The sequence below is a fragment of the Aulonocara stuartgranti genome, assembly GCF_965226115.1.
Source record: "Aulonocara stuartgranti genome assembly, chromosome: 4".
Taxonomy (NCBI): domain Eukaryota; kingdom Metazoa; phylum Chordata; class Actinopteri; order Cichliformes; family Cichlidae; genus Aulonocara; species Aulonocara stuartgranti.
In genome coordinates this window covers 32,175,525-32,202,262 of record NC_138942.1, presented here as the reverse complement: position 1 = coordinate 32,202,262, position 26,738 = coordinate 32,175,525, and the positions used below count along the sequence as shown (strand labels likewise).

Below are 26,738 nucleotides of genomic sequence, written 5' to 3'. Positions count from 1 at the left end.
TAGCAGCAAGCAGGTGAATTCTGTACATTAATATGAATAGACATCTGACTATTTTACAGGATAGACAATATAAACATATTTAAAATTAAAGGAATTGAAATGTACATTGTGCCTTGGTTTAGAGTGTCTGGAAGAGTCCTGTCTCAGTCAATTATAGATGATGTGAGAGGGCGGGTGTGTGTGTTTAGGGCACGGATGGCTTGGGGATAGAAGCTCCTCTTGAGTCTCTCTGTCCTTGCCCGGAAGATGCGGAACCTCATCATGGACCTGTCACATTAACACCCTGGTTAAGACCCTGGTTAAGAAAGCCTGCCAGTGTCTCTTCTTCCCCAGAAGACTTAGGTGCTTAAGAAGTTCTACTCCTGCGCCATCGAGAGCATCCTGAAACATCTGCACCTGGTTTGGGAACAGCACCAAGCAGGACAGACGAGATCTGCAAAGAGTGATGCGCTCGGCCAAACGCATCAATCTATCAGCGCTTTCTGACCTGCTGTCCATCTACACCAAGTGGTGCAAGAACAAAGCCAGGAAGATCATGATGGGCCTCTCCCATCCCAACAATGGACTCTTCTCACTGTTGAGGTCTGGGAAGCGCTTCCGCTCCCTTAAGGTCAAAACAGAGTGAAAGAGGAGTTTTGTCCCCCAGGCTATTTGGGACTTGAACCAGGTGTAGGACTGGACTCTCATACATCACATCACCGCACACACTCTGTTTATTTGCACACTTCTTATAATCTCTCTCTTAAATCATTATTTGCACATTCTTTTTTACTGTAAATTTCTAAGGTAAAATCTGTAAATTTTATCATTATCTGTAAATTCTTTACTGTCGTTTAATGGGCATTGCACAGCAATAAGCATTTCTCCACATATTGTATTTTGTGTGTGTGTGTGTGTGTGTGTGTGTGCGTGTGACAAATAACATTTGAATTTGATCAAGGCTGTCTATCCCACTTGCTTCCACATAACACACCTGCTGCATCAAAGCCTTATCTGGTCTAATTGCAAGCCAGCTTACACTGACATGCATGCACAAGTCTGACTTATTTCAGTGATTTCACAAAGCTTATCTTCAACTCTTGGACCTCAAAAGGATGTGTATTGTGGCAACACTGTAGTGACAATCCTATTCCTTTCTAGCTTGGAGACTAGATAGGGTTGCTAGACATGAATAATGAGTGAATGGAAAAGGGGGCAAAAAGTTTTACCACACTTTTGCACTCTATACATTTTTTTAGATGTATTCAGAATTACCTTTTTGTTTATTAAAAATTACCTTTTTAAATATATGTGTGTGTGTGTGTGTGTGTGTGTGTGTGTGTGTGTGTGTGTGTGTATATATATATATATATATATATATATATATATATATATATTTTTTTATTATTATTATTTTTTTTTTAATTATTTTTTATTTATTTATTTTTTTTTAAATTTAATTTAATTTTTTTTTTTGGGAAATTTCTGGTAAAAAATCGTTTTGTTGGACGTAATTTAAAGATTCAAAGGAATTTCAAACGTCCAGTTTTCATTTAGGGATGGAGCGCCTCTTGTGTTTGTAGCCCCGTGGAAAGATGAAAAGTGTGTAAATCTCTCAAAACTCCGCGAGCACATAAACCGTGATGTGAGCATAAACAATGTCTGAAATAATTTTTAGAGACGAGTAAGCTCGTGAAGGTCTTTGAAAGTGAGACTGATGACTGATTGAACTATTTGATTTGTGGAATTGCATGTGTGGACTGTTGCACGCATTTCTGAGTACGCGGAATTACACACAAATCATTGTGTGCGCGCATATATGTAAATCTTAGTTTACACTTGTGGGTAATATCGTAACCATTTTCCAATCTTTTGAGACTAACTATCTCACGATAGAAGGGCCTGAGACGGGAGATACGCGCTTTGATTGACACTTTTGGCAACGAATGGCGATAAACTTACAGTGAAACTAAATTGATTTCATTGATCAAATCTGTACTCACGGCTGGCAGCAGAAAGCAGAATGATAACATTCAGTCAGAAGTATAGATGCGATTGTTTTTTTGCTGGACAAAGTGTGTTAACTTCAGACTTTAATTCTGCATAGTTTTAATGCCCCGTGTCGGTTGATGGGAAAAAAAAAACCCGCGACAAAACGAAAGGGGAAGTGTTTCGGGAGGACAAGCACTGTGAACAATTTTGGTTCTCTGTAGTGTTCTCTGGATCTCATAAATGACACGCCATGTGGGGCAGACAGCATTTTTTTACCCTCGGTAAGACAGATTTTCTATAATGTATAATGTTTTTTGTAATTTTGTACAGGCACAGTATCAATAGGATTTTGGGTTTGATTTTCAATGCAAATATTCATCACTGCATATCAACAAGAACATTTCTATGTAATAAGCAATGGCATGGTTTCCTCTCCAATAGTTTCTTGTCTCTTGGCCTCACCGTCACCTGCTGCAGGTCAGTCTGTTCCTATGTCTTTTTTTAAAGGAAAACCTTTAAGGGAAATATTAAAATGTTGTTTATATAACGTTCTTGATAGGTCAGATCAGACTAGCTGGGTCTGGGTCCACTCGGTGCTCTGGAAGAGTTGAAATCTATCACAGTGGCTCCTGGGGAACAGTCTGTGATGATGACTGGGACTTAAATGATGCAAAAGTGGTCTGCAGACAGCTGGGCTGTGGGGCAGCAGTAAATACCTATGGATCAGCTCACTTTGGTCAAGGTACAGGACAAATCTGGCTTGATAATGTGGCCTGTTCAGGAAGTGAGAGTTCTCTAACTGAGTGTCGAAACAGAGGATTTGGGACACATAACTGTGGGCATAATGAGGATGCTGGTGTCACATGTTCAGGTGAGCAAACTTTCAGTTAAATCCTATCGTGATATCAGTTCATAATAAAAGTTGTTAAAAGTGGTGAAGTGATTATTATTTTTCGTTAATAAATAATGTAATTAGTATATTATATTGTTTTTACTACACTTTGTTCATTGGAGAAAACATTTACTAGTAAATTATATTTCCCAACAAAAATGTAAATGCATATCTTTTTTTAAAATAAGATTTTCTTCTTCTCTGAGACACAAGTCTCTTCAGCTGCTGTAAATAAAAGAATCAGTGAAAATGAACTTTGAACTTCCAACTGATTTTAATCTCAAACATAACCTGTTCCCAACAGTTTTAGATTTTGCTCTCACAGCTGCAGACTTGGTGCTGTTTAAGGTTTTGACAGTAAAGATCAAATATAAAAACAAAATTTGAAACCCTGAACGAGACTTTTTCAGTTACTTTCTAATTATTCTAATTGTTCGTAGAGTTCTTTGAAAATGTTCTTTTTCACAAGACTGTCCTTTCTCAGCTGTAATGTTACAGCCTGTATGACCAAAATCAACATCAACACCATGGCTGCCATATTTTCACACACAACGGACAGATCAGCATGATTAATCAAGCGTACAACTAAAACATATACTCAGTGAAGTTAAAAATGACACACAGTTTACAATTCTATATCCAATAAATAATATGAAGTAGGCAACAGGAAAATACAGTGTGAAGTTGTAAGGTAGTTTTTTGATGATTGAATTAAAAATTTAAAATGTTCAGCAGGTCGACATATTGTGGGAAACATCACTGTGGTATCATCGAGCACCTCAACAAATGATGAAATCGTCCTGCCTGCTACTGTGTGACTATTCTTCAGCTGCTCTACTTTCTGTTCGTTATCTTTGATCTTGAGCTTGCCTGCAGATACCTTTGATCTCATTATCAAAGCATTAGTTGCTTTGCAAGGTGATGCTGACAGGAAAAGGATTAATTTAGCAGCGCGGCACATTGAACAGCAGTAATGTGGTATTACTACTTGACAGTGACGCATAGGGAAATAATTCAGAAGTACATCTCTGGGTTCAGAGCGGAGGGAGTTGCCTTTTTTTTTTCTCCTGTTCTTCACAATGAACTTTTGGCTCTGTTTGTATTTGTTATTTATTCAGTTTAGGTAAATGTAAGGTTAACACTGACAGGCCAACTGCCTGTAAAAAAAAAAAAAAAAAAAATCCAGGACGTGTGAATTTTCAAGTATTGCATGCTAGTCAGGGCCATACTTTCATGGTGTCATGGCTTCTGTAGGAGCATGTCAGGATTTTCCTCTGTTTCGTCATCTGTGTGCTGCCTATGTGTTTTTTAAAGTTACTTTTGAGTCTGGTTCACTCCGAGTCACTTATTTGAGAAACAGATTGTAACCTTAACCAGCTCATTGGCAGGTTTTCTTCAACAGAGTATCCTGTTGTCCTGCTGCACATCAACCAGCTGCCTGAAACTTCATTTCCTCATTCATAAAGTCGCCATCAAAGCTCAGACCAGCAACTTATTCAAATGAGCAACAAAGCAATGCAAACCAAATACGGGTGCCATCATTTAGAAAATGGATGGATAATACAAAAATTATCAAAGCGCTTTACACCACTCTCATTCATACAAGCACTTTTTTTGTATGCTTTCTATCTAACATTCACACAGATACACTCTGATGGGTGCACTGGAGGGCAACTTGGGTCTAGTATCTTCCCTAAGGATATTTGGCATACATACCGGAGCAGTCTGGGATTGAACCACCGACCTTTTGATAAATAGATTATATGAAAAGGCAGCGGCAGCCTCGCCTCTGTCAGTGCGCCCCAGGGTGGCTGTGGTTACAATGTAGCTGCCATCACCAGTGTGTGAATGTGTGTGTGAATGGGTGGATGACTGGATATGTAAAGCGCTTTGGGGTCCTTAGGGACTAGTAAAGCACTATATAAATACTGGCCATTTACCATAGATTGGTAGAACACCACCCCAACAAACCAAAAATGTCTCTTAAATGTTGAAATACTGACCAGGAAAACCAGTGCTAGTGCCATTTTACTGTCACAATGCTGGCACTACACCAGAGATGCTTAAGTTAAAAGGAGAATACGGTGTACATTTACCACATGCCAAATTATTGTTTCAGGGGTCCCCCCCAAGCCAAGGATCTCCATAAATAACAGTGAGGTCACCTGGGGTCAGAGTGCCAGCATCTCTTGTTTAGTCCCAACTCAGGCATCAGATGGAACTTTCATCCTCAAGAAGACGTCTGACTCATTCATGGAGACTAAAACCTCAAATTCCAACTCTACTATCTTCAGTATCAACAAAGTGAACTTCAGTCATGAAGGACAGTACTACTGCCAGTACGAGGAAAGCATTCAGGGTTCAAAGTTCTCCTCCCCCTTTAGTAACTCTGTAGGACTCTTTGTTACTGGTAAGGATAAATCCAATTTCCCAAGTTTTATGGTATATTCCATTTTGTATAATCTAATCAGTAAACTGGTGATAAAATGAAAACTTTAATTCTGTGTTGCTATTTCAGTAAGCTTCCCCAAACCCCATATCTCCATCAGTCCTGCTGGTGAGGTGACCTGGAGTCAGAACATTGCAATCACTTGTTCAATCTCCACTCAGGTTTTGGGTGGAACGTTCATTCTGATGACAACATCAGATTCATTCAACAGGACCCAAAATTCAGCTACAAACTCTGCTACCTTCAATATTTCTTCTGTGGACTTTGATGATGAGGGATCGTACCAGTGTCAGTATCAGAAAAAGGGCTCAAGGCGGGACTTTAATTCCCCGCTAAGTGACAGTGTCATACTCAATGTCACAGGTAAGAGCAATAAATAAAAGGGTAAAATAAAAAGATCAAAACTAAATAAAAATAATACAAATTTACAGATCTTTACATTTTTGCTATTTGCTATATTTTTGCAGTTTATACAAATAGTGTTGTATAAACTGTAGAAATTACTTGTCATAAGATATCAACAGCTTTAATTTATGTTTATCTATGTAATAAAAATATAGATATTAACTTTTTCATATAAAACAAAAAGCGCAATTTCAAAAGTACATCTTGTTTTTTCTGCATAATCTCGCAGAAACGCGGCTGCAGTTAATAAACTGTTTTTTTTTTTTTGGTTTTATTACTGTTGACCCACTATATAAAAAAAAAAATGCTGGAACTTTTCTGTCATTTCAACATTTATTTATTACTTAATTCCTTAGTGTAATGTGAATGACCACGAGAGGGATCTTTATCAGTAGGAACAGCAGCAAAAATCTATGCCCTCCTACACATATCCAGTGGGACGAATTGGAGTCTTTGGCAGACCGATTCTGGCCCCTGGGACTTATGTTTGACACCGCCACTGTAGAACATTAAACAGCTGTTAACATTCGGTAGATCACAAAATACATGGCTAATGTTGATTGGTTAATGATGATTCATAAATAATAAGCTAACTTGCATGAAATGCTACCATTGGACTTGTTTCTGCTGCCCTTCTTAATGGTAAGTCTTTCTTTCACACAGTGAGACTGCAGAGGCCCAGCATCTCCTTGACGTCTCCTAATGCAGGACTTGTCTGGGGTCCTGAAGGTGCCGAAATCACCAGGGGTTACAGCTTTGTCCTCACCTGTTCCATTAACTCCACATTTTCCAGTGGACATTTTATTCTGAGCTTCTCTGGCTCCAACCTCACAGAGCCAGCAGTCAACAACTCAGCCTCCTTTAGTTTCCCTGTAGCTGAGTATGAACGGCAGGGCAACTACAGCTGTGTGTACGAGGTCACAGTGTCCACACGGACATTCAGATCTGCTGTATTGGCACCGATTAGTGTCATCATTAAATGTAAGTACAGTGTTGAATTCATGGATTTTTGTATAAAAGCAAAAAATAACATAAAAATATCAGACTGACTGTGGTAGCTGTAGCTGTATGTACCATGCAAACTGTGACCATTGCATTAGCTTATGTTTCCCAGTCTTGTTATAAATGTATACATTTAAGACCACAAAGAGAAGTCATAAAGGAGGAAAATGGTAGAGTATAAAAATAAAATGGTAAATAGACTGATTCTTATATAACAGTTTTCTACTCGTCTCTACTCAAATGTCTTTGTACAACACGCCACATTTAACCAAGCACTGTTTTCTATACTTGTCAGTGCCTTCTAACTAACATTCATACTCTGATGCAGTGGTCCCCAACCCCCGGACCTCGGACCGGTACCGGTCCGTGAGTCGTTTGGTACCGGGCCGCGAGAGTTGAGGCTCAGGTGGGAAATGTATGGTTTTCAGGGTTTTTATCGGTTTTCAGCCTTATTTTGTTATCGTTTTTATCGTTTACTCGGTTTTCCTGGGTCTTTTCACGTGTGTTATGAATAAATGTTATTTTTTTCGGTACCGGTACTAGTTTTATTTTGTTGTATTTATCCGCGACACCTTAAAGGCCGGTCCGTGAAAATATTGTCGGGCATAAACCGGTCCGTGGCGCAAAAAAGGTTGGGGACCGCTGCTCTGATGGATGCATCAGGTGGTTAATAACTTGCCCAAGGATATTTGGCATGCAGACTGGGGAAGCAAGGGATTGAACCACCCCCTTTCCAATCAGTAGATGACCTGCTCTACCCCCTGAGCTTAGGGATGGGTACCGGTATCCGGTGCCATGATGGCACCGGTTCTGACATAAACGGTAGTAACCAGACCGAAAAGCAGCGCACATTTCGGTGCTTTTTTTTTCCTGAGTTGTGATACACTTTAGATTTTAGCCAATCATTTTACGTTTCCGAGGATAGTAGGCGGGTCCAGGTACGTACGTTCTTTTAGAGCAGAGCTACAGATTAAAAATGCCCAAGGTGAAGCGGTCAAAAGTCTGGTGTTACGTTTCGGTGTTGTCAGTGTTTTGTTTTTGCGTGACTGTTATGTATTTCCTGCTTTACTTTGAAAGTCTGTGTTATCTTAGTGTGTTCAGTTTACATTTTCCCTGTCTCGTCAGTTCTAATTTGCCCCAGCTGTGTTTCCCTCCTGTGGTCCATTCCCTGATTGCTCCTTCTATGTATTTAAGCCCTGTGTTTCTGTATGTCAAGGTCGCGATCTTCCCCCCCGTTGTAAATAGTTTGACGTTTTGTGTTTTGATGTACATAAATATCGTATTTTGCTTTGAAGAAACAGTTGTCGATACTTTCGTTTTGGGATTTTTGGTGGTGAGCTTTAGTGGGGTTTTTTTGTGTTTGTTTTTTTTCTTGTCAGCTGTCGTATCGGCTACATGAAGCAACCTGGTCGCTTATCTTTGGCACAGTCTCACATTTGTGCTCGTGGATGTAGGAGAGTGATGCCGGCGGGCAGCCGACCCGCCTTTGCCGGCATCACTGCAAGATTGCTACAGATTCACATAGAAACAAACAGGTAAGACAAACAGCCATCATCAGCTCCCGCCCTCCCCCTCCCGGCAACGTGACTCGGTTTTGTCGCGCTCGTCCAAATTAGTGACAAAACGTGCTTTTGTTTTTTCCTTTTTTTATGGCTTTCATCCCCTTTTTAAACAACAAAAAACCAACAAAGACATATGAGAAATACCCATCGATGTTTAGTGTTGCTGAACATGTAGGAAAACATAGATTTTTGATATTGCCACAAATAAGTAGGATTCACCTAATGCCCTGCAGATAGATAGAGGGAGATGACAAGTGTCCGTTGAGACTAATGCTGTAGTAATGTTACCTGTTGACCTAGTGTGTGTGTGTGTGTGTGTGTGTGTAAATCTGTGTGTGTGTGCTTGGAGCTATAAGCCGTCTGTGTGTGTGTGTCTATGCTTTGTTCTATGTGTGTGTGTCTTAGTTTCTCAGGGCCTCTTTCTGCTCCTTCTGGCCCTTGGCGGTGCGGTTTGTGATGTTGTTGAGGCAGGCTCTAACCCCCGCCAGGTGGAGCAGCGATCCCGCCGCCTCTTTCATCTCCTCGTCGTCGCTCTCCGGCGGCTTCTCCACCGTCGCCGCGCGCCGCTTCTTCAGCGGCAGCGTGTCACTAATGCCTCTCGCTCGGCTTTTGGTCCAGGGCAAACTGCTCCCAGCCAGAGTCCCGGCTCCCCCCAAACTACGTCTCTGTCCGCGCGGGGGCTGCTGGGAAATGTAGGTAGTGGTGGTGGCGGCAGTGGTGACGTGAGAGTCCAGTGGGATCTCCCGGGGCTCGGGTTTGACGTCTGATTGGATTTCCACGGCGATAATGTCGTCGTCGTCCACGGGGGAGGAAGGGGAGGTGACCTGGGAGGAGCACAGCCTGCTGGGGGATTTGGCGGTGCTGTAAGTGTGGTCGTCCTGGAGGTCCTCGCCGCAGGGCGGAGGAGAGTAGCAGGTTGGGCTGTCCTGTCCTCGGCTTAGATAATCGCCCAGGGATGATCTTACTGGACTCTCATCTGCCTTCGCTGGAGAGTCCGAGGGACCGCTCCGGCCTTCGTCTGCTGGAGGGTCAGTGGGACCGCTCCAGCCTTCGTCAGCCTTCGTTTGTCTTCGCTGGAGGGTCCGAGGGACCGCTCCAGCCTTCGTCGTCTGCTGGAGGGTCAGTGGGACCGCTCCAGCCTTCATCAGCCTTCGTCCGCCTTCGCTGGAGGGTCCGAGGGTCGCGATCTTCTTCCCCCCCGTTGTAAATAGTTTGGCGCCTTGTGTTGTTACGTTTCGGTGTGTCAGTGTTTTGTTTTTGCATGACTTATGTATTTCCTGCTTTACTTTGAAAGTCTGTGTTATCTTAGTGTGTTCAGTTTACATTTTCCCTGTCTCGTCAGTTCTAATTTGCCCCAGCTGTGTTTCCCTCCTGTGGTCCATTTCCTGATTGCTCCCTCTATGTATTTAAACCCTGTGTTTCAGTGTGTCATGGTCGCGATCTCCCCCGTGTTGTAAATAGTTTGGTGTTTTTGTTGTAAATAAATAGTCTGTTGTAAATAGTTGTGAATGGGTTTGTTAATATTTTCGTTTGAGACACCTTCGTTTTGGGATTTTGGTGGAGGGCCTTCGTGGTTTTATTTTCCTTATTTTTATTTTCCTGCGTTGCACCCCGGTTGCCTAGGCCGGGGTGTAACATATGGGGGCTCGTCCTATCGCTGGATGGTCCGTGGGCCGCTTCAGCCTCCGTCTGTCTTCGCTGGAGGGCCCGGGGACCGCTTCAGCCGTCCGCCGTCGCTGGAGGGTCCGAGGGTGGGACCGCTTCAGCCATCCGCCTTCGCTGGGGGGTCCGAGGGACCGCTTCAGCCTCCGTCTGTCTTCGCTGGAGGGCCCGGGGACCGCTTCAGCCGTCCGCCGTCGCTGGAGGGTCCGAGGGTGGGACCGCTTCAGCCATCCGCCTTCGCTGGGGGGTCCGAGGGACCGCTCCAGCCTCCGTCTGTCTTCGCTGGAGGGTCCGTGGGACCGCTCCACACTTCATCCGCCTTCGCTGGAGGGTCCGTGGGACCGCTCCAGCCTTCCTCTGCCTTCGCTGGAGAGTCCGAGGGACCGCTCCGGCCTTCGTCTGCTGGAGGGTCAGTGGGACCGCTCCAGCCTTCGTCAGCCTTCGTTTGTCTTCGCTGGAGGGTCCGAGGGACCGCTCCAGCCTTCGTCGTCTGCTGGAGGGTCAGTGGGACCGCTCCAGCCTTCATCAGCCTTCGTCCGTCTTCGCTGGAGGGTCCGTTGGAGGGACCGCTTCAGCCTTCGTCCGCCTTCGCTGGAGGGTCCGAGGCACCGCTCCGGCCTTCGTCTGCCTTTGCTGGAGGGTCCGAGGCACCGCTTCAGTCTTCGTTTGTCTTCGCTGGAGGGCCCGGGGACCGCTTCAGCCGTCCGCCGTCGCTGGAGGGTCCGAGGGTGGGACCGCTTCAGCCATCCGCCTTCGCTGGGGGGTCCGAGGGACCGCTTCAGCCTCCGTCTGTCTTCGCTGGAGGGCCCGGGGACCGCTTCAGCCGTCCGCCGGTGGTGGTGAGCTTTAGTGGGGTTTTTTTGTGTGTGTTTTTTTTTTCTTTATTTTTACTTTTTTTTCGTGTTGCACTCCGGTTGCCTAGGCCGGGGTGTAACATATGGGGGCTCGTCCAATCGCTGGAGGGTCCGGGGAGGGACAGCTTCGGCCTTCTGTCTTCGCTGGTGGGTCCGGGGACCGCTTCAGCCTCCGTCTGTCTTCGCTAGAGGGCCCGGGGACCGCTTCGGCCGTCTGTCTTCGCTGGAGGGTCCGGGGGCCGCTTCAGCCGTTCGCCGTTGCTGGAGGGTCCGAGGGAGGGCCGCTTCGGCCTCCGTCTGTCCTCGCTGGAGGGTCCGAGGGAGGGACCGCTTCGGCCTCCGTCTGTTTTCGCTGGAGGGCCCGGGGACCGCTCCAGCCTTCATCCGCCTTCGTTGGAGGGTCCGTGGGACCACTCCAGCCTTCGTCGTCTGCTGGAGGGTCAGGGGGACCGCTCCGGCCTCCATCAGTTTCATCTGCCTCCGCTGGAGGGTCCGTGGGACCGCTTCAGACTTCATTTGCCTTCGCTGGGGGGTCCGAGGGACCGCCTCAGCCTTCGTCGTCTGCTGGAGGGTCCGTGGGACCGCTCCAGCCTTCATCCGCCTTCGCTGGAGGATTCGAGGGACCGCTCCAGCCTTCTGCAGCTGGTGGGCTGCGTGTCCGTGTGTGCAGCTGGTGGGCTGCTCATCTGCCTTCGCTGGAGGGTCCGTGGGACCGCTCCAGCCTTCATCCGCCTTCGCTGGAGGGTCCGTGGGACCGCCCCGGCCTTCGTCGTCTGCTGGAGGGTCCGTGGGACCGCTCCGGCCTCCACCAGCCTTCATCCGCTTTTTATCAAACATTTCACTTGGGGTTACATGTTTGATTTTTGGGTAGGGGGAAATGTTACGTTTCGGTGTTGTCAGTGTTTTGTTTTTGCGTGACTGTTATGTATTTCCTGCTTTACTTTGAAAGTCTGTGTTATCTTAGTGTGTTCAGTTTACATTTTCCCTGTCTCGTCAGTTCTAATTTGCCCCAGCTGTGTTTCCCTCCTGTGGTCCATTCCCTGATTGCTCCTTCTATGTATTTAAGCCCTGTGTTTCTGTATGTCAAGGTCGCGATCTTCCCCCCCGTTGTAAATAGTTTGACGTTTTGTGTTTTGATGTACATAAATATCGTATTTTGCTTTGAAGAAACAGTTGTCGATACTTTCGTTTTGGGATTTTTGGTGGTGAGCTTTAGTGGGGTTTTTTTGTGTGTGTTTTTTTTTCTTTATTTTTACTTTTTTTTCGTGTTGCACTCCGGTTGCCTAGGCCGGGGTGTAACACTGGCTGTACTTCACAGCAAAATATGCAAACTCAGCAGCCTGCAACAAGTGCTTTAAGGTGATACTGTGCAAAGGAGGCAACTCCTCAAATCCGATGAAACACCTGGCGATGCATAGCAGGTTTTTCTTAAAGCCGAGAAATGCGCCGTATTTGATAGCTTGCTGCGAGACCTCACACCGAGCACATCTACTGAGGGTGTAGCCGTAGCCCTGCCAGTGTAGCAGAAATGATGAGGATGATGATGCAGCAGCAGCCATTCTTCTCTGCGTGAGTAGCTTAATGTTGTTCGTGTGTAATTTACATTGAGTAGGCTAACCACGTTATTACATTAATGCATGTAAGGTGAAATAGCAAACACCGTCGTAGTTACATGCGGCTGTCTTCCTGTTTGATGGCAGATACTCCCTTCACCCTGGCCAAAAAGGCTAAAATGACCAAAGAAAAAGTGGAAAACAGCTAAACGAGAGGTTTTTGGACAAAGTTTGTGTTTTTTTTCCATTGTTTAAGCACTGCTTCCAGCCAAGAGTGATGCCATATATGCCCCATAGCTGCAGAAAAGGCTAACATTGTTGTCTTTTTACAAAAAAAACAGCTGAACATGAGAGGTTTTTGGACAAAGTTTGTGTTCTCCATTCTTTAAGCACCGGAACCGTTTCAAAAGTACCGGTTTGGCACCGGTATCGGATAAAACCTAAACAATACCCATCTCTACCTGAGCTACAGCCATCCTCAAAAGACCCCATTTGTTTTTGATGACACAAAATAAAAAAAGATCTTAGCAAACCAGTTCTTATTACAGATTGTTTTACAGTAATGTTCTCAGAAAATCTGTTAAGTATACCCAAACCTCTTACAGTCACTCAGTCAGAACAGACCCGGTCTTTTGGATGAGGTACTGTCCACTATGTGTTACACCATTATCCTGTATTCTATGTGAAAGTTAGTCACAAATCATGAAGATCAAATAAAAAGAAAGTCAGACTTAATATAAGACATTAAAGCAATGATCATTTTGATGAATGTTACTCTTACTCTGTAATATTGACATTATGTTCTGCAGTATTGTCAAACTGGAGGTTAAAGCTGGCTATGCTGTAGGGCAGACCTACCCTGTAGGTGAAACGTTTCATGAGCAAGCATTGTCCCTCATTTTCTCAGATCCACCCATTGACTGACACTTGGTTTCATAATGGCAAAAATGGTGAGATTAAGAAGGCTTGACAACAGGACTTAACAAACCAATGGGTGGTCGTGTCTAACTTTTAGACATAGTTGAGATGAGAAGTGTTGACAGGATGAGCGGAGTGCCCTTTCAGTGACCTGTAGCCATATTCTCGAAACAGACTTGAAATAAGTTACATGTTCTAAATTAAAACATTAATGAAAAGTAGTTCATTATGTGAAGAAGTGTTTTGATGGTCAAACTGATCAAATTCTCTCTCCTTAGTCAATTTGATGCCGCTGCTGTCCTCAGTATCTGTTGGACTCCTGTTGCTGCTCCTGCTGTTGCTGTTAGTGGTAGGGCTGACGTGCAGGAGAAGACAACGACGAGCCAAGAAGCCTGTAGCTCTCATCCACAGTCAAAGTGTGTGCTCGCAAATTTTAAACAATTATTCATCTGATATTCATCAGACTATATATTCACATTCTTTCCCCTTACTTGTGTTTCAGTGGCTGTCCGAGTCGGGAATGCTTACAAGTATGGAGATGAAGATGATGATGAGGATGTTGAGGACCCTGTGAATGTTGATCTATTGGACACTAATGAAAAAATCAAAGGAGGAGCTCCTGGGCTGGATGAAGATGATGATGATTATGAGGACCTAGTGAGTGATGATGATCACGATTATGAGGAAGCAGGCCCAAATGACAAAAAGTCCAAGGAGGCCTGTGTGAGTGTAGACTGTCACAGACAAGATGAGGAAGAAACTAGTGATGAAGAGGAAACTAGTGATGAAGAAAACAACTATGAGAATGTGTCCCCGCCTTCAGCAAGTGTGGACAATAAGGAAGAAGAGGAAACTAGTGATGAAGAGGAAACTAGTGATGAAGAAAACAACTATGAGAATGTATCCCCGCCTTCAGCAAGTGTGGACAATAAGGAAGAAGAGGAAACTAGTGATGAAGAAAACAACTATAAGAATGTGTCCCCGCCTTCAGCAAGTGTGGACAATAAGGAAGAAGAGGAAACTAGTGATGAAGAGGAAACTAGTGATGAAGAAAACAACTATGAGAATGTATCCCCGCCTTCAGCAAGTGTGTGTAATAAGGAAGAAGAGGAAACTAGTGATGAAGAAAACAACTATGAGAATGTGTCCCCGCCTTCAGCAAGTGTGGACAATAAGGAAGAAGAGGAAACTAGTGATGAAGAAAACAACTATGAGAATGTATCTTTACCATAACCAGCTCATTATCATTCGTAATGAGCTCTCGTCCTTTTGTATGAAATGGTAAATGGACTTGTTCTTATAAAGCTCTTTTATCCTCTGAGCACTCAAAGCGCTTTAGGCAACTTACCTCTTTCCTCCATTCATACAAGCACTTTTGATGCTTAAGAGTTTTCTATCTAACATTCACACACATTCACACTCCAGTGGATGCATCAGAAAGCAACTTGAGGTCAGTATATATATTTAGCATGCAGACTGTGGGAGCCAAGGATCAAAGCAACCTTCCGATTAGTAGATGACCCGCTCTAGCTTCACCTACTTCTTTTCCATGCACTTCTTTGGAAGTGCATGGAAAAAGGGTAAAAACTGTCGTGTCACCTTCCAGTCATATTGAACACAACATGATGTTAACTTTGTAAATGATGATGCACTTTAGGCAACTTGCTTGCAACTGATTGAGCTGTGTCCCCTAAGTTCTAATCTCAGTCAGATCTTCCCCTTGCTCATGAAAACACCAGTTTGAAAACACCAAGAGAATGATGGCAAAATTGCTCATCTTGAGGCTTCACGGTGGGATTTCAATAACCAATGGGTGATGCCAAGCATGGGTGGATGCATGCATAATTTTTGATATCCAGTATCTCACAAAAGTAAGTAAACCCCTCACATTTTTGCAAATATTTTGTTATGTCTTTTCATGGGACAACATTGAAGATATGACACAGTGTACAGCTTGTATAACTTTAAATTTGCTGTCCCCTCTAAATAACTTACAGCCATTATTGCCTAAACTGCTGGCAACAAAAGTGAGTACACCTCCAAGTGAAAATGTCCAAATTGTGCCCAATTAGCCATATTCCCTCCCTGGTGTCATGTGACTCATTAGTGTTACAAGGTCTCAGGTGCAAATGGGGAACAGTTGTGTTGAATTTGGTGTTATTGCTCTCACACACTCTCATACTGTTCACTGGAAGTCTAACATGGCAAAGGATCTGCAAAATAGAATTATTGCTCTACATAAAGATGGCCTAAGCTATAAGAAGGGTGCCAACACCCTGAAACTGAGCTGCAGCACATTGGAAAAAGACCATACGGCAGTTTAACAGGACAGATTTCACTCAGAACAAAAAAATAATCGTTGCCACGCAAAATATTGACACCTTGGGCACAGCTTGGACATTTTCACCTACAGGTGTACTCACTTTTGTTGCCAGCAGTTTAGACATTAATGGCTGTATGTTGAGCTATTTTGAGCTGACAGCAAATTTACAATGTTATACAAGCTGTACACTGACTACATTACATTCTATCAAGGTGTCATATCTTCAGTGTTGTCCCATGAAAAGATACAACATTTTTTCAATAATGTGCAGGGCGTACTGACTTTTGTGAGATACTGTACATTTTCTCCAACATTAAAACCAGATCTGAATTTAAACTAGTCAAATATTGTCTATGTACTGTAAAAATATTAGCTGGCTAACCTAAGTTTGTTGTAAGAAGCCTTTTAGATATGATAGTCAACAGTGAAAAGCTCAACTTCAACAAACTGTTTGCAAACTGTTTTCTATGATGTCACTAAAGCATCAGTGTGGGTCTTCACATTAATTATTAGTAATAATTCCAGGATATGTGTTTAAAAGAGTGCAAATGTTCTTTGAAACAACCTTCCCTGATAACTTTTAGATTTTTGATGATTTATATTTTAATCATTTGCACTGTATGTTATTCTTGATGGTGGACTTGGGTCTGGGACGCCTCTATTTTGAACTGATATTGCAATTAATTTTAGATGCATACATCATATTTTATATTTTCCAGTATTATGACTTTGTCCATATAAAAAACATACTGTAAATATATACATGTATACATGCAAAGTATTATACACTGTCCCTTGATACTCAAACACTTTTCAAAAGCAAACTATAAATTTCATTTTGTTATTTATGTAAAACTATAGATAGCGAGTAAACACCTTTTCTAATAAATTTCCTACAGAATATGTAATTTCACCTGGATGTTATTGCACATTCTCACACATTTAAAACCCTGGGCAATCTTAATTTGGATGTTTTGACAAACTGAATAATAACCTGGTTGAGCTGGGTGGTGTAATCATATCTTAGTCATTTAGAGATGCAGACACAGCAGCTATCTGGAGTCTCTCTTTCTGTTTCTGATCCTGGCATCCTCTACCTAACTGACACACTTCAGCTGACTTAGGTTATTTCATATGCGTCGTTGTTCCTTGTGAACTTTTTTCTTTAGTCCAGATTTGGTGGCTTCACCATGAATCCCCAGTGCAGTCCAGTTCATCCAAACCATAATGCTTCAAGTAAAGCCAGTCAGCTGAATGCAAACAATATTTATTTGCTGACACTTTGAGGTGCATTAAACTTTTCACAGCAATAACAGACATCAAGATAAGCTTCTGGTGTTTTGCATCAGCAAACTGTTCCAAGAGGATGTGGTAAATACCACAATGAACCAGCTGTTTTCAACCAATCACATTCATTCTTGTTCACTGTTTGAGCCAATCACATGAAGGCATTACAGTCCTAAAAAGCCACAAATACATATGACACATGCTCTTTGTTGTGTTCACAAACAGCGCTCACATACATACAGTGTGGAAATGTTAGAGTCTGTCTTGTTTCGGGTTACAGGGCCTCATCACTGCTTAAAGGATGAGCTCAGACTGCTGTTTGAAATATGTGCTCGGCCCGGAGTCGCTGCTTAGGTCAGTTCTTGGTAGTCAGTTAATGTCTGACGAATGAAAATTCACAGAGCATACAGATGCATAAATAATAAAAAAAAGCAGTTCCATGTCAAAACTGTACTTGCTTCAGAAATGAAGGTAATGTTAACATTAAGAACACAACGGCATGTGCCGCCATTTTGGTGTTACCTTGGCTGTTAATGCACCTCTTGAGTTTTGTAACTTGGCACAATTGCCACTATGGACGTATTCGAGGGAAAACCACGGTCCGTCTGTACAGGCATCTGTATGACACATAAATGTGAGAGCACAAGGACTCCCAAATGTCAATGAATTCACGGAGAGATTTCAGCGACACTGGGAAAGAAAAAATCAGTGTGTTACAGACTGTGGAAGAATCTCCGTGATCACTCTGTAAAGGCAAGAAAGAGGGTACAGGCTAGAAAAAAGCACCAGCAGGCAACAAGCCAGCCCAGATATTAGCAGAAATACACTGGCTGATGAGGTTTGTAAAACACAGAGATTGATAATTTATTTATTGATATTTTGTTTTAAGTCTTTTGTGTTAATGTACTTTTGCAGAATTGACTCTTTGGTGGTTGGCCTGTTGCACCCCTCACAGGCAGTTGTAGAAACTTTTTTTTTCCTTCAACCATGACTCACTTGTACATTTTGTTCAGCAAATTTGCTTGTTTCTAGACACATCTCCAAAAGTTGATTCTGTTCATCTGGACGTAGCGTTTTCAGAGAGAAATGTTTCGTCACTCATCCAAGTGACTTCTTCAGTCTCAGCTGACTGCAGGTTTCCCCAGCCTTCCCCAGCTTTATTTAATGGAAAACGTCCACAACACTTCTGTGTTGTGCCATCCGCTTAGCCAGAGGTTGTTTGGTTTCCCCGATGTATAAATCCTGGCAATCCTCCTGGCACTTAACAGCGTATACTATGTTACTCTGTTTGTGTCGGGGGACCCAATCCTTGGCGTGAACCAATTTTTGATGCAGTGTGTTTTGGGGTTTTTAAGACATTGACTGTGCACTGTTAATGCTGTCCTATTATTAGACACTATACAGCAGGTATGAAGGTGGAAGAGAAGGAATCTCAGAATCATCAGGTAAAATTTATATGAATCTGTGCTACACTTGATGTAACATAACTTTGACCTTTAAGCCACAGCCATTGTGCCACATTGTGAACCAGTCACACACTGCTCTTTTAATCCATCACAGTACACAGTAAACAAAAACATGAAATTGCCATTCAGATATTTTTTTCTTGTTTGACCTCTCACTCAGACATAATGGATCATATTATTGCACTTTCCACTTGTTGGTAATGTGCTTCTTATGCTTTATCTGTATTTGTTCGGGGACTTGTTATAAATCTGTCATGGTATTGCATCACGGACCCAGGGTTTGGTGTTTATTGGTTAATATTCGTGGATTATTGTCATTCTGCTTGTGTTTATTCTTACTTCCTTGGCTTTAGGTTTCTGTTTCTTTGCCTTACCCGTGAGATGCAACCTCAAAATCACTCACTTGTTCCATCATTACTAAAGAAAGTTTATTTACTTTACAAAGTTTATTTATTTCACATGACACCCACTTCAGGAGTTTTGTTTTCCATCAAATAACTGGTGACCCTCCTACTTGTATAAAAGACACAGTCCAGTCTTAGGCTCCTCTCCCTGAGTGGAATAATGAGTCTATGTGAGTACAGCTGCGAGTGTACGCTAATTATTGAAATTAGAATTTAAAAAAGAAATAATAAATGATATATCTACTGCTGCCAACTGGAAACAGTTGCAATCATATCAGCGTCAAGCTTGGCTGAGAGCTGGTAGCGCTGTGGTGTTTTATTACAAAACACATGAACACGGTCAAATTGTGCAACTTTGAATAAAGCCCTAATAATGAAAAGCATTTTGAAGTTGTGTTCTGGTTTTTTTTATTATTATATTTACTTTTTTTTTTTCAGATAACAGATACATACATATATCATTGCTTTTACATAATTGGATCCCAAGTCTGACATATTTTGCTTGTTATAACTGGCAGAAATTGAAAGTGATCACCAAGGCTTGAAGTGAAAACACAAATTGATCACACACTTTGAGTGTCACACATGATACAAATGATTTTTGTTTTTCACTGAATCATTATGGACTGATAACAAAGTGATATCTCATCATCTCAGACATGTTAAACACATTGATGGTCTGCCAGAACATGTCTGAAAACATGTATTTCATTAATGACAGCTGAGCATTTTTGTGCCAGAAAAAACGTTCCAGTTAAAACCACTCTACAGTTTGTGTTGCTCTCTGTCGCCCTCTGTTGTTCAGCTCTGAACATAAAGTTTTGTTACTGAGGAAAGGAAACTTTCCTCAGTAACAAAACTGAGGCTTATCTTGCTATAAAAATCAACCAATTTCAGGGCAGACGCAGGGCAGATAAAGACATGGACCCCAGTGAGTCATTTGAGTTCCTGTGCATAGAGATTGTCTTTTATAAAAAACAGCTGAACTAGGTCCCAGTTAGATGGTAATGTGTGTTCTTATGTTGGGTTGTAGTGACAGCTGTGTGCTCTGCTGCAGGAGCAGATAAGCCAGGGGTGTCCAACTCCACGCCTCGAGGGGCGGTGTCCTGCAGGTTTTAGATGTGTCCTTGATCCAACACCGCTGATTTAAATGGCTAAATTACCTCCTCAACATGTCTTGAAGTTCTCCAGAGGCCTGGTAATGAACTAATCATGTGATTCCGGTGTGTTGACCCAGGGTGATACCTAAAACCTACATGACACCATCCCTTGAGACCTGGAGTTGGACACCCCTGAGGTAAGCAGTTTATTTAACTTTACCTCATTTGAATCGAAGGCCGATCCAGGTCTGATCCATGTCTTGTCTTCCTGCAGTAGGTGCTGTAGTTGCTGCTCCTGCTCTTCTGGGAGCTGCTGGTTTCACCTCAGCTGGAATAGCTGCAGGCATGATGTCATTTGCTGCAGCTGCTAATGGAGGAGGAGTGGCAGCCGGAAGTTTTGCAGTCAGCAGGTAAATTAATAATTTGATGTTTCATTAGGATTTTAACTTGCAACAACATCCAAAAATAAAAAGTTCATGAAAATATCATAATTTTAGATTAGATAATGACACTATGCTGTATCATTATGATAATTATGGTCATTATGATAAACATAACTATGACATCATCAATGATATCATTACAACAATAACTGTGAATAATGATGATGATAATGATACAGTTCATGGATAGATAAATTTGGCTGTAATCTTTACAGCAGTGCATGCTATGACTTGATGATAATGATAGAGTACACTGTGATATCAGCAGGACTGAAGTGATATTTAGTCATTAGGCACAAAGCACAAGTATTTATCAGTTTCTTTGTCTAATGGTGCTGCAGGTGCAGCTGGTATGTCAGCTACTGCAGGTCCCGCTGTGGCTGGTGCTGGAGCAGCAGTGGGTTGGTTGGTGAGTTTCATCAGCTAAAAATCACGAAGAACTCGTATATTTGCTTTATGCCAAAACTGGAAGTCTTGTTATTCTTCTCAAGCTTGTTTTCATCATTGTGTTTTAATTGTGTTCATTATGATACATTTATATTAAAATTAAGTATTATGGTGCAAAGTTTTAAACCGCGTGTGTATCATTAATGCAGCTAACTGTATACACAGTTACAAGGAAAAGACATGATTTTGTGTACAAGTCAGAGAGACAACTGAACGTCTCAGTGAAACTAAATCTGTTTTCATCTGTTCTTTTGGAACATTTATGTGTGGCATTTTCAATCAGCTGTCTTGTGGAATAGCATCCAAAACACTGATGGACTTTTATTATGTACAGCCGTGATATTCTCTCAGAAGTTGAGAAAATATCAGGGCTGAAAAGCCATATTTGAAAAAGTCTTTATTTCCTTCCATATCTGCATCTCAATTTATATTATTGTGGGTAATTTCACTCCAGTAATTGTCAACGTTATAAACACATGCCTGCAATCACAACAACTGCCTCACCTGTCAATGAAATACAAAAAGATATCAAATAAATTCTTTTGCAACGAGCGAGTAATAATAATTCTTACAGGCTATATGAAGGGATAACATCATTATAAAAAAAATACAGACTCCCATATCTCTTCCCAGTGTATGTGCATGCTTTCAAAGATAACTCAGATGACACCAAAAACTCAACTGCAGATATGGAAGTATGTGAAATGTTTTTTTTCCAGTGTCACATTACTGCCACATGTCCCGTTTCATATGACAAAACCAGTTTTAATTCCACCTTGTTTATATATTATACAGCTTTTTACCACCTTCATAAGAAAAAGAAATTCCATAATGAGTGGTGTGTTGGTGAAAAAAGTACATTGAGATGATACAACAAAAAATGCAGCATGAAGCAAAGTTGGACGAGCTGTTATTTTTTTAAATTGATCTATGAAACAGATTTTATGAAGGGATCTCTTGATAACTGCACTGAGTGATTTTGTTTGCTGAAATGTTCTATTTCCAATTGTAAACTGTTTTTCAACAGCAGTAATTAAAAAGATAGAACAGCAGCTAGTTTGCTTTTCTTCCACCTTAATTTACAGAGAAATAGTGCGTTTTGGGAACATTTCTTCCCATCTTTTTGGAACTACTATCCAAACAGTAATGTAGTACGCACACATTTAGTATAAAGTTGGTAGCTTAGAGTATTTCTTGGAACTGTGGGGAAATGCATGCATTGTCTGACTTAGATGCAATAGTGTTGGGAATTCTTCCAGCAGGACCCTGCTGTGAGCATGAGAGTACTGACAGCAATGATACGAAGTTATACGAGGATTATGAGGACAGCAAAGTAGATAAAGTTTATGTTCTTACACAGTTTTCTGAGTATACACTTAATCTTTAAACAATGGAGGAATTATTCACATTCTTCACTTTACAACAAAGTACTAACATCACCCTGTGAACATTACATCCTGTATTTGTAGCATTAATATTATGTGAGAACAATGCAATCGTAAAAATTGGAATCAAAGAGCTCAGAAACAGTTATTTTTTAAAATATTTTGTTTTGTTTATATTTTTATTTATTGTCAACAATCTTCATTTAATATTATATTACAGCAAATTTGGTTAACTATTTCTATTCAGCCCTGACACTGGCACAGCCAGATATTCAAAGCCTTCATTTTTTTAAAAATCAGTTTCATACATTGAATAGTTTTCACTTCTTACAAAATGTAATTCTCAGAGAAGTTTTTTTTTCTTTTTTTTTAATTCAAGTCATTTCAGTTTTATCTATACAGCACCAAATCACAACAACAGTCACTTTATATTGTAAGGCAGACTCTACAATTTATGTCCCAATAGCAGGAAGTCAGGACCTGAAATTCAGACTGGGCAGACCGTTCTATCACAAAGGTTTGTTTTTTATTCAGAGGCAGTGTGACCAAGAAGTCAGAGGACTTAGGCTGAGGGATTTGCGTAGAGAGAGTGATAGAGAATTGATGGGGTGTTTCAGATAATCTGGGTTAACTGTTCCCGTGAAATTTCAGGAGCTAAGAGGGGTTAAAGGGAGGGATCGGTGGCCAGCGGGCAGGCAGGTGGAGGGCTCAGAGTTCCATGATCCATTCACAACCATTAAGGGGAGATAGCTTGAGGTCTTTGACCAGCGCGATCTGCTTAAGCTGACCAGCTGGAACAAATAGAAAACTAGTTGCCACATAACTAGAAGTAGAAATAAACACTAGTAGGCAGATCTGAGTACCACTGAAGAGGTGAAGAGAGTCTGAAGAGAGTCTGGTGAAGCTCTGTGGCACAAGGCGTCCTTAAATACTGCCTGCTCCATGAAGCGATGCAGCTCAGCAGGAAAGATCGGTGTCCAATTCTCGGACTCTGCCCTAGGGTGGACCCCTCCTCCAGAGGAAGGGAGAGAAGGAAAAAGATTTTCTATTAAACAAGGAGAGAAATTCTGGGTGCATGATAATTTGATCTCTTATCAGTCCAATTTAACCCACAAATTTGAAGCTTCAGTCCCTAAATTAACCAAATGTAATGTTTCTTTAATCAGCACAGTAATCTTCAGCTCTGCTTGTCAGTATAAAGATGTTTGTAGTCAAATATGAATTATCTAACATGAAAAACGTGTATTAAGTAGAACAATGTGATTCCTTTCAAAACAGGAGTAATTGTTACTAAAAATGTGCTGTACTGTACTTTAATCATGAAAAACAAGGACTTTTCAAACTGAGTCCAATCTTTTGAGCAGTAGTTTATACTGTTTGTTTGTGTCTGACTGTATCTGATGAAGGTTTTGTCAGCATTTTGAAACAAAGACTCAACTTTCTAGCTCTGTATTTCAACAAAAATTGAGCTGAACTATTCCAATGGCGGTGAAAAACTCTCCCTGACAAGTCCACTTTATTGCGTGTTCATTGGCGTTTTCTTATCAGTGGCTCATGTTTAACAAATCCACTTTTGCATTCATATTAATACTGACCTGTCACGCTTATCAGTGGCTCATGGTTGCTTAAAGCCTATGTCTGTACTTGAGCACAGAGGCAGAGCATCATTCAATCCTGCCAGCTGCCTGTCTTGGCAGCATTTCAAGGATGACAGACTCCACTTTCTCTCCAACAACACAGCTCATAACTTTTTAACAGTCTGTCCCTGTCCTGATACTCTACATCATTAACAAATTAAGCCTTCATACTTATCAGGGTGCAGGAGTGGGCTCATTCTCGTGTTGGCTATTAATTCCATCTTATCCAAAGCTTACATAACACGGGTATTTTCTTCTTCTTTTTTTCTTTTTTTTAAACTGGCTTTCTTTACATACACAAATTTAAAATTTTCTCAGGTCAAATCACTTCTACAATGTTTTTCCTTCATTTTTGATGAACACCTGTCTGTGCTAATTTTTACTGTGTACTTTTCATGTTGACATCCCCCAGGACAACATCACAAAAACCTGTTTTATTGTGAATAAATATGTGTGATGGCTCTTAGAACTCTATATCCTCTTCCAGGTTTTGGTGGCTACTTGTATTTAGAGCAATATTTGTCACCGTGGTTAGTTACTCAGCTGAGACTATATATGGACCTCAGCAACCTCAGTTTCTATCACTTATTCTTCCAGGGCCCTGTTTCAGGAAGCCGGTTTAGTGGAAAAACTGAGTAAGTATACCCTGAGTTAACGAAAACTCTGGGTTTTCGGTTTCACAAAGCGAGTTCAGCTGAAGCCTGAGTGAGTCACTATGACGACACACGCCGTGAAGCTAACCTGCCCCCTAGCAGGTTTACTACAACTAACCCTGACTGTCTCCGCCCCTTTGTCGGAAACCTGACAGTAGGAAGTGTCGGACATGGCGTGTCCCTTCCTTGAAGAGCCAGTAGATCGTGAAGCCCAAATTCTCCGCAGAGCTCTCCGCCGGGAGAGAGTGATTAGAGCGCGTTTGGACATTTTATCATTTCCTGATGATTTTCTGTGCGAACGTTACCGTTTCTCAGCACAATCTATAAGTTATTTGAATAACATCCTCAGGCCATATATTACGCATGTGACACATCGCGGACATGCTCTCAGTTCTGTACATATTATTTGTATTGCACTTCGGTTTCTTGCAAACGGGAGCTTTCTGTATAATATTGGTGACGCTGAGCACGTTTCCAAGGCTACCGTCTGTCGGGCAGTCAGGAATGTTACAGTTGCACTGAAACGTCTCCTGCACTCGTTTGTGGTGTTCCCCGGTCATAGACCCACAAGATTTATCAAAGAGGGATGCCACAAAATTGCAGGTATCAGGATGACCAAAACTTAATTTATGATGTGGTGATACTTGAACTACTACTTAAATTTTACATTTATTTTCAGGGTTCCCAGGCGTGATTGGCTGTACAGATGGCACTCACATTCCAATCATTGCTCCTTCAGTAAATGAAGGAGACTATGTGAACAGGAAGTCTTTCCACAGCATTAATGTGCAGGTACATAGTTCCCTGTAGCATTTCAAACTAACAAATTATTTCATTATAGTAATGGATGCTAATTTGTGTTCTCTGCACTGTGAAGATCATATGTGATGCTGCCAACATTATCACAAATGTGGAAGCCAAGCGGCCAGGCTCTGTCCATGACTCACAAATATTCCGTGAATGTACACTGAGCACAAAATTTGGACATGGTGAGTTGAGAATACTTTAAAATATATAAAGACCAATTGCTTCAGGGACATTTGAACTGAAGTGTATCCTTCTGTCTTAGGAGAGTTCACTGGCTACTTGCTTGGTGATAGGGGGTATCCATGTTTACCCTATTTGCTTACCCCTTACCCTGACCCTGAACCGGGCCCACAGCAGCGATATAATCTGGCTAATTGCAGGACAAGAGCCAGAATTGAAATGACTATCGGAATGCTTAAGGCCCGGTTCCAGTGCCTGCAAAGACTCAGGGTCACCCCAGAAAGGGCATGTGACATTATTGTGGCATGTGTGATTCTTCACAACATTGCCACAATTAGAGGAGAACACTGTCCTTCTGAACCAAACATCAGCAGTGATCCAAACCATGAACATCCTGACCCTCCCACGGACATACAAGATGGAAGAGCAGTCAGAGACACCATATGTCACAATCATTTCTTTTGACCCATCACCTCAACATGTTGAAAGAAGAATAAACAGATTTTTTGTTCAACTGGCTTTATTGGTCACCTGTGTTTCCTGTACACAAAGTATTAAAAGATGTAAACCTCATAAAGTGTCTCTGTTGCTTCCTCCTCTGTAACAGCTGTCAATGTTTCTTCATTATTTTCCTGTAGTAAAGAAATAAACAACATTGCTGTTCTACTGTACACTCATATAATCTGTGGAGTATTACTCACAACTGCATGTTGGTCTGGCTCAACAGGAGGCTGCACCAGATGCAGTACACCACCACCATCAACTGATAGAATATGAGGTTTATACAGGTCACTTATAACTTACAAGGGACCAAATGGCAATTAACAAACATACCAATCACCGTACACTTCATTGTCATTATGCTCTCAAAGACAACCAAGACTGAGGGAAGGCAAAATCAGTAGGAAAATAACTTCACTACAAAATAATCCATTATGGTAAAGAGTTTATCAAATGAATGAGTAGCACTGCAAAGGTGACTGTGAAGAAAGGATGTATGCACATCATGTATTATTTTGGATTTACCCCCTATGTAGGCACTTGTGTCTTGCGGGGTTATTGACTCAGAGGATGTCCCCGCAGAGATGCCTTCGGCCACAGGGCGCCCACTGTTTTGGCTGAGGGCCAACTGCTCAGCCTCTGTGAGTGGTGGTGGTGGAGGACCCCCACCTGTTTTTCGGGCCTCCGCTTTTTTTCTGTTGGCTATAACGGGCCACATTTGAGCATACAGAGTAAGCAAATATGTACTTGTAATGTGCTCAGATAATTTCAATAAGTGCTTACAGAAGGAAAATTAATGTAGCCTCTAACTGCAATTGATTTACATAGGACAAACAG

General features: G+C 42.0%; 2 protein-coding genes and 1 long non-coding RNA gene across 5 annotated transcripts; all 3 read left to right on the top strand.

Annotated features, from left to right (window-relative positions):
* Nucleotides 1-1,989: 1,989 nt before the first annotated feature.
* Nucleotides 1,990-16,546, top strand: LOC309704680 (uncharacterized protein). Its single transcript, XM_082530029.1, has 8 exons — nucleotides 1,990-2,252; nucleotides 2,413-2,448; nucleotides 2,531-2,842; nucleotides 4,983-5,273; nucleotides 5,382-5,675; nucleotides 6,381-6,698; nucleotides 13,547-13,684; nucleotides 13,771-16,546. The coding sequence occupies exons 1-8, from the start codon at nucleotides 2,222-2,224 to the stop codon at nucleotides 14,499-14,501; spliced, it is 2,151 nt and encodes a 716-aa protein (XP_082386155.1). The 5' UTR covers nucleotides 1,990-2,221; the 3' UTR covers nucleotides 14,502-16,546.
* LOC309704703 (uncharacterized protein) lies at nucleotides 9,521-12,028 on the top strand. Of its 3 annotated transcripts, XM_082530094.1 has the most exons (3): nucleotides 9,521-10,024; nucleotides 10,109-10,316; nucleotides 11,027-12,028. In XM_082530094.1, the coding sequence occupies exons 1-3, from the start codon at nucleotides 9,920-9,922 to the stop codon at nucleotides 11,713-11,715; spliced, it is 1,002 nt and encodes a 333-aa protein (XP_082386220.1). In that variant the 5' UTR covers nucleotides 9,521-9,919; the 3' UTR covers nucleotides 11,716-12,028. The 3 variants fall into 3 exon arrangements, with proteins under 3 accessions (XP_082386220.1, XP_082386219.1, XP_082386218.1); XM_082530093.1 differs by having other exon boundaries at nucleotides 9,521-10,232; XM_082530092.1 differs by having other exon boundaries at nucleotides 9,521-10,316.
* Nucleotides 16,547-24,365: 7,819 nt separating the features above from the next.
* LOC309704737 lies at nucleotides 24,366-25,977 on the top strand. Its single transcript, XR_014276352.1, has 2 exons — nucleotides 24,366-25,402; nucleotides 25,483-25,977. It is a non-coding gene; the product is annotated as an uncharacterized lncRNA (long non-coding RNA).
* Nucleotides 25,978-26,738: the final 761 nt, after the last annotated feature.